The following is an 8,426-nucleotide window of genomic DNA, read 5'->3' as shown; positions in this document are numbered from 1 at the left end:
TGCCAGGGGCTTAGGCAGAGGGCAAATGTTTTGAGAATGATGAGGGCAATGAATGTACAAATGTGCTTTACACAATTGATGTATGTATGGATTGTGATAAAAGTTGTATGACCCCCCAATAAAATGATTTTAAAAAGAAGAACTGAATGTGCAATTATGTAAGATTTTTATCAAACTTTAATCATTATGTAGATTAATATGTTCATAATGAAACTAATACATAGCTGATTGCTCAATTTTAAAAATGTGCCAAAACATTATTTGGAAAATCCAGGTGAGAAGAATACAGGTATTCTTTGTAAAACACAAATTATTTGTATGTATTTTCTGCTCATCATTTGAAAATAAATAATTAAGCTATCCCATTCCTGGATAATTATATACCATTTTATTCAAGAATTTGTGTAAGATGATAAGGTGTGATCCTATAGCAATGTGGGCTATTTCCAAGAGTTTTTATTCTTTTTTGGCCAGATTGTGCATATTTAGAAATTAAAGAGCAATAAGTTCTGGTATTTGATAGAATACTAAGGTAAATGTCAAGTCCCAAATATGCAATAGGATATTTGTAGAAAATTTGTTGTCAAAAATGATTTTAAAAATATAACCCCCCAAAAAAATATATATAAACCCAGTTTCTTTTTTGCTTTTTGGGGTATGTTGATTGTGTATTTTTTAAAAAAGCAAATCCTTTCTTGGGGCAAATCCAGTTTCTAGAAAACCCATGACAATTTGGAGAATTGGGGGTGGGGACCCCTGTTTTGTCTTAAGGAATCTTTCCAATAGTACTAAAGCACATTTCTCCATTTACCTATTGATAGTCGTTTGTTTCAGTTTGAGAATAATATTTTTAAAGTTATTAACCTCTGTGTACAAATACTTCTTTTTAAATCTCAAAATTGAAAGAGGATATTTTTTGTTTTTAATTAAGTGTTAAGAGATACAAACAGAAGCCTAAACGCCCTTTGACCTCTTTTAATAACTAACCTGCCTTGTTCACTTCTAGACCCGCAGTTATTCATGTTGGCGCAAGGTGAAGTCTTGTGATAATTAGCTACAGAGGCTTTATTGTAGCCCTGCATCTACAGCAGAACGGAAATGGCTTGTGCTGAGTTTTCTTTTCATGTGCCAAGTCTAGAGGAACTAGCTGGAGGTGAGTACAATGGTCGCTTCGGGTCTTTCACAGTATCTATTCTGTACTGGTATATTTGAAAAGTCTCAATGCATCCTCTCACCTACCCCCCCCCAAAAAATAACAAAAATTAACCATTTGTAAATTATTGGTAAGATAGATGTTTTACAAATGGAAATTAACTATAGTAATGTACTCTAAGTTTTAAATGCGTGTGATGCCCAGAATTGCACAGTTTTGTGCTCTATTATCTTTTTACCAAGACAGTCCTTAAATATGTCTTTTATAACTGTGTATTAACTATGTTTCCAATATACTATTTTTCCCCCCTTTTAATGGATTAGACTGCCAATGAACTTGCTTGGGGGTATATTTTTATATATTTCACCTAGTTTGAACAAAAATTCAAGGAGGCTTCTCAAAATAACAATTAGAAGAGGATAGATGAGACAAGGAAAACCTGGATTGGGACAAAAAGAGAGAGAGAGAGGGAGTGTGTGTGTGTGTGTGTGTGTGTGTGTGTGTGTGTGACGGCCTTTAAGTCCTTGTATTTTCACAATTTGCTGACAGGGAGTAGACAATCTGCATCATAGTTTTTGCCTGTATTCAGGTCTGTCTCCTGTCAGACTTCTGTCCTCCCAATGAGAAAGGACATTGGATTCGACTCCGCTGAGGCTCTGCTGCCACGTGTTTCTCTGAGTTTCTGTTTCTGTTCTCCTTGTATCTGTACAAAACATATTCAGTACAAAATCAAAACATAATCCCAAATTTTTAGCTCAAAATCCATGTTTCACCTTTCCATTTTTAATTTAAATCATTTTACTGGGGCTCTTACAGATATTATAACAATCCATAAATCAATTATATCAAGCAAACGTGTACATGTTGCCATGGTCATTTTCAAAACATTATCTTTCTACTTGAGCCCTTTTTATCAGCTCCTCTTTTTACCCTCCCTTCCCCACCCTCGTGAACCCTTGATAATTTATTTTCCCATATCTTACACCATCCACTGTATCCCTTCACCCACGTTTCCACTGTTCCTCCCCCTTGGGGTGGAGTGGGGGAATTATACATCCATCATGACTATCGGTTCCCCCTTTCTACCCTTTCCCGCTCTCCCCCTATACCTTTCTATTTTTTACAGGAAAATTTTATTTTGTACCAAGAACTTGAAACCTTTGCAGTGGGTAAAAATTAGATTTTGCTATTCATCTACATCCTAAGTCTTAATTTAAATGTTCATAAAATTGCAGTCATTGGTGTCGATAGGAAAATTTTCAGTCAGTTTGGTGTCCATGCTCACAGAGAAAAGATCTAGTATGTATGTTTATGTGGCTTGCTCTAGGATGACTATTTATTTTTAGGGAGTGTGATTCTAAGAGTAAACCATACGGGCTAATGTGACTATCAGTTGCTATTACAAAATTGTGATCCTTAAACTACATTGTTCTTAGATTTATAACCTCAACACCAGTGCTGTTTGTTTGTTTGTGGTTTTACATTTCTATGGAAGTATCATGTGTATCATATCTACAAAGCACACTAATGTGAATGCACGGCTAGATGGATGCTAACCTGTGTCTGTTCCCATATAACCACCACCCAGATGAAGATACAGAATATTTCCTGCATCCTAGGCACCTCCTTTTCCCAATTAACCGTCTTACCTCCAGACATAACCAACCACTATTCTGAATTCATAAGTTGTGGGGTTCTTTTGAAATACATCCTCTCCTTGCTTATCAACTTATTAACTGACATCTTGAATTTATGACAGTAGTAAAATATCTACTGCCTATTTTTCACTTTAACAATATAACAAACATCAACATTTGAGGCAAGATAAACGTTGCTTTTGCTGGTTACAGTTATGTCTGAACTTGACCATGAACATCGCAGGCTTCAGGGGCATGAATCCAAGGTCAGAAGGTCAGGTGATAGGTTGCTAACAGCTCCAAGGCAATGTAGCAGGAAGAACTGGAAGGCGATGTGCTGGATGCAGGACCCAGACCCAGCCCAAAACAAACAAGCTTCCTCACAGCGTTATTCGTCCGTCGGTCTGCCCGCTTATGTAGGAATGAGGCCACATTCCAGAGAACATGTTTCAATTGCATCGGGCTGTGCCTTGAGTAACACACTACCCACCCCACCCTACCCTGTACCCCCCACCCCCACTCCCCCGCCCTCCCACAGGGCTTGTTTGCTCACAGCAGATCCTGCGCTATGTTAGGTCATGTCATGGGGACTGACTAGGCCAAACCACCAAGAAGCCTGGCCCTGACAATTTGACACAAAGCCTTATCACACCGTATACATAAAAATGGAATCAGAGGTTTTAAAGCAGTTTGAATATTGACGTCTCAATAGGTCTTTAGAATCCTCTCCCCAAATGGAATGAAGTCTGTCTATTTTCAGTGATTTGTAATTGCTGTAAATAAGATATTTTTGTGTCTTAATTTTAATGCTTTTAATATTTGTAAGTTTGGGTTGGGAGTGTGACCCCCAGAACTGTTAGAGGAGATTGGATATTTAGTAGCCTCGCGTCTACTTCATGAAAGTGACCATTGTCTCTGTCTTCGTCAGTTCTGCAGAAGGGGTTAAGAGGTAACTTTGCCGAGGCACAGGTCTCTGTGGTTGAGTGTCCTGACTTGACTCAGGCACCATTTACATTTCCTGCGAAAGGTAAGCTTTTTTCAGTTAGTGCCTACTTTCAGTCGGAGTCTTTTTAGAAACCAGAATTATTTCTAAGCATCATTTAAACTTGTACTTAATTTTGCTTATTGTTTCCTCATATCAGTCAAGTTTAGCTGTATGTCCTGTGGAAAGAGATTATATTTTATGCTTTTTAATAATATTCTTAGGTTATATAAGTAGCTATTTAATAGACTAGAATCTGATACGATATGGGGGTTTTGATTTTATTTGTTGAGGTGACTGCTATGCAACTTGATTGTTATGTTTTTATTTGTTTTTTTTAAGATCAGAAGAGGTATTTTTTTTATTCAGCTTATGTTTATTGATGGATTTTCAACACAGTAAGATCTCTCTCACACTGCCTTGCTTTCCTCCACAGAAGGGGTCTTCAAAGCCTTATATTCACGTCATCCATTAACCACTTGCTTCCCTCCTTGCTTTGTCGAACGGTCTTCTGGCCAATATTTTTAATGAGAAGGAAGGGAAAATATTACTGGTTGAATAAATATAATTTGTCAGACAGTGTGATAAACACTATATTGGATCTGTTCATCAATTTTACAACAACACTACCAGTTTATAAGTGAGAAAACTAGGGCTCAGAGGTTAAGTGAGCCCATCCTGACCTCGTCTGTAATTAAAATTCAGTATCTATGTCTGTCTGTCTGCTTCTAATGTCCAAGCTTCTCCCATTATGTCCATTAAAATGAGGAAACTGAGTGTTCTTTTATTATATAATTGACATCTGTGTTAAGAACCAGTTTGCCATACTGACGTATACTTAGTGCTTCTACCACCTAGTTCATTGCATAGTGCTGGGGACTTAAAAGCTTGCAAGCAGCCACCCAAAGTACAACTAGAGATTGGCTGTGTGCCTAATTACTTCCACGAATAACTACTTTCTTTGCATGAGACCAGAAGAGCTAGATGGTGCCTGGCTGCCATTATTGAAGATTTTGATAAAAGATCCCTTAAAAGAATTCTGATCAAAAGGGGGAAATATAGAACAGGATTTCAAATTCTCAGAGAATTCAGATTTCTTGGAGTCTTAGAAACTGAATGAACTTCAGATAATCTTTAAAACTCCAAAAATAAAAAAAATAAAACTTCAACCAGAAATATCCCTTGAAGTCTTCTTAAAGCCAAATATTAGTTGAGCTTAACTAGTGAGGTCGGAAGAGCCCCTGATGGTGTAGTTGGTTATGCATTGGCCTGTGGTCCACATGATTGTCAGTTCGAAACCACCAGCAGCTCAGTGGGAGAAAGACTGGGCTTTGTATTCCCACAAACAGGTACAGTCTTGGGAACCCACAAGGGGTCGCTGTGCGTCAGCATTGACTGGATGGCAGTGAGTTTGATTGGAGTTGGATGTGCCGCAAACATTATGCTCTTTATGGGATCAAGTTGATAGCAGCAACGTGACAGATCCCATGAGATCTGAGTCTGTGCTAATGGAAGAACCAAACCCCTCAGAAAAAGATCCCCAAAATGGTTGTACAACTCAAAGAGATTAATCCCTGTCAGTGACTTGTACATGTAGGAACTTAAATTGGTGTATGTTTTGCTGTATCTTAAAGAAATCACAAACAATAATTTTTAAAAATTAATTTGATGAGTAAGTCATGGACTCTAGTTCTGTCTCTGCCCCATACTGATTTCATTACCCTCCATCAGTGTTTCCCAAGTGGACGGAACTGCCCCTGGAGGTGCCAGAACAATCCAGGGGCGCTGCAAAAGCAGACACCTAAACTTCATCAGAGATAGGGGCTATCGAACACAAGGTTTTAGGTGCCAGGGGTGCTAATAATTTTTTTTAAGGGAGGACGAGGTGAAATCAGTTTGGGACCTATGCCCTTGATCAGGGGAATATTTGGCCTGCAGGCTGTCTAAGACCTGCAAAAACATCAGTGCCAGCTAACGTCACACAGCTCACCAAAGGGAAGCAGTTCCAGGCATCACATTAGGGGGAGTTAGCTAAACGTTTCATCAGTCTGGCCCAGGAATGATGTTATAAATCTACAAATGGCCCTTGGCAGAAAGAAGGTTCCCCATCCTGGCCCTAGAGAAACCACTTCCTGCAGCTGGACCTAAGTGAGAGGATGACATGCTCTTTTTTGTCTTTCCAGGTTAAACATCCTTTGATTATAACTATCTGTATAAATTCCACAGGTATTGTGTACCATGCAACAATTTCAGCAACTTTGAAAGCATTTATCAGATACTTTTTGTAGCCATGTTTATTCCAAATAGAAGTGTAAGAGTAGAAAACAGAAAAGTGCAAAGATGAAAAAAAAAAAGTACAAAGATGAAAAATGCATACCTTAATTCTTTTATCCTAAGGATATTCTTTGAAAAACAATTTTAAGTTCAAACATATATATGTATATGTCTTTAGATTATAATATTAGGGAAGTTAGCTCCATGTATATTTATGTACATAAACGCGCACGTGTGTGTGTGTGTGATCTGTCATGAACACAGGCATCTTCTGCCCGAGCTGGTCTTGCTACAGTCACCAGTGTCACCTCCACATATTGGACATGATATGACCATTGCTACCTTGTCACACTCTCCTCGGGGTTACCACTCATCCCCCCTTGGTTCTCTTGCCTCTTCTCCCTGGGCACCTTGCTTGCCTCTTGGATATTCTTTCATTGTCACCTTTCCTGCTTCCTTTCTCTTTTTTATTTCTAATATTTCAATTTATATGTTTTCCAGGATTTTTTCTCTTGTTTTGTACAATCTCTCTGGACTGTCCTATCCATTCTTGCAATTTGAATTACCCCCTGGATACAACTTCATAATCTGTATACTGCACCTAAATCTTTTTCTTACCTACAGGTAGTATTTCTATTTGCGTACAGGACATCTGCAAGGACCTCTGGTGGCCCAGTGGTTACATGTTAGGCAGTGATCTGCAAGGTCACCAGTTTGAAACCATCAGCTGCTCTGAGGGAGGAAGACGGGCTTTACTCCTGTAAAAGTTACAGACCCCAAACTCACAGGGGCAATTCTACCCTGTCCCATAGGTTCACTGTAAGTCAGCATCAACTAGATGGCAGAGTTTGGTTTTTGGACAGGATGCCTCCACCTTCAACTCACCTAATAATGACTTGAACTCAATATGGCTAAAATTTGACTGACTGCTTCACCAGCATATCCTGTGCTCCTGCCTTCCTCTGCTTCTCCATCTCCACAGTCCACATGTGTTTTGCCTGGACCACTAAAAGAGCCCCGGGATGGCTTCTCTGCATTTCTGTTCCAGGGTGCTTCCGTTTCGTAGGGCCTGATCCATGTGTAATTTCTGCTAATTGCATGGAAAACATTTCTGAAATCCCTAATTACAAATGAGGCCTCTAACAATGTTGTACATCCACTCAGCATAGCTAAAGATACAGAGCAATTGTAATTACTAAGTAATGTGTTAGTATGAAACTAACAGGACTTATTTCTCAGACAAAGGCAATTTATTGTTTTCCACTGAATTTTAAATAAAAGGTACCTTTTCTGGTTTGCAAATAAAATGTTAAGAAAATTTCTCTCATCAGATAGTCTCTCTCATTAATAGTTCCATAGCATACTTGAGAAAAGCAGATGTGACAAGGCTTTCCAATATGGATTTTCTAAAAGGGCTTATATTCTACCAGAGGAAAATAGTCTATATTTAAAAGCAATTTTAGCAAAAAAGAAAAAACCCAAGACTAAAACCATGAAACCCTAGATATTAAAGGTCATTATAAATTATTTATAAAAATTTAAAATTCAAACCTGAACATTGCCTCGTCTAAACCTTACCCTATCATCAACTTTTTGTTGGCTCCACGTCACCAGCCACCTCAAGCCATGTTTGCTTATCAAGCCATGTTTGCTATTGGAGACACTGGTGTTTATAATAGGGATCATCTTTCAACCTCTGCTATTTGTAAAACTCTTCGAGAATAGAAACGTATACTCTAAAAAATTGAGTCTTCTGGCATTTACAATTCAATGTTCTGCCTATGTTGAGGATGGCTTATGTTTTTTTAGGCATCTGTGGAAAAACTAGAATCGCAGAAGTAGGAGGTGTGCCTTATTTAATGCCTCTGGTAAACCTCAAAAAAGTAAGTTGACCTTTCCCTCTTCATATTCAAATGAAGGTTGTAGAAGTTGGGTGGATTCTTCATTTTCACTCGTAAAAGATCCATCGGTCAATGTGGAAAGGAAGTGTTACAGACTCAGGAATGTGAAAAAGACTGGGAAATTACTGTAAGTTATGAATTACGAGTCTGAGGTCCCAATGTGGTCTGATCACAGTCATTTTTCTTGTCCTCTATAGGTGTACGACCTGAATAAGATTGCGAAAGAAATCAAGCTGCCCGGAGCTTTCATTCTGGGAGCAGGGGCAGGCCCATTTCAGACACTCGGCTTCAATTCTGAGGTCAGTGTATATATACTGGGATTATTTTTTTGATCTGACATTTTGTTTACCCTGCCAGAAAATAGAGCCTTCTTGAATCGTGAGTCGCTGATATCATATCATCATCATTTCATACTGTTTTTCTAAGATATACTCCATTTGGTCCAACTGTAATGGGGCACCAGATACTCTGGGGGGGGG

General features: G+C 38.5%; 1 protein-coding gene across 1 annotated transcript in view; it reads left to right on the top strand.

Moving 5' to 3' along the window:
- CUNH11orf54 (chromosome unknown C11orf54 homolog) overlaps positions 1 to 8,426 on the top strand; it is a 23,777-nt gene that overhangs the window by 7,639 nt on the left and 7,712 nt on the right. The window contains exons 2-5 of the mRNA XM_004708897.2: positions 1,007 to 1,153; positions 3,719 to 3,817; positions 7,856 to 7,929; positions 8,145 to 8,246. Coding sequence (XP_004708954.1) covers positions 1,099 to 1,153; positions 3,719 to 3,817; positions 7,856 to 7,929; positions 8,145 to 8,246 — 330 coding nt within the window. The 5' untranslated portion in view covers positions 1,007 to 1,098. The remainder of the gene's footprint in view (positions 1 to 1,006; positions 1,154 to 3,718; positions 3,818 to 7,855; positions 7,930 to 8,144; positions 8,247 to 8,426) is intronic.

The sequence above is a fragment of the Echinops telfairi genome, unplaced genomic scaffold, assembly GCF_000313985.2.
Source record: "Echinops telfairi isolate 266 unplaced genomic scaffold, ASM31398v2 ScPeMD7_1713;HRSCAF=2227, whole genome shotgun sequence".
Taxonomy (NCBI): domain Eukaryota; kingdom Metazoa; phylum Chordata; class Mammalia; order Afrosoricida; family Tenrecidae; genus Echinops; species Echinops telfairi.
This window is presented reverse-complemented; position numbering and strand designations above follow the sequence as displayed.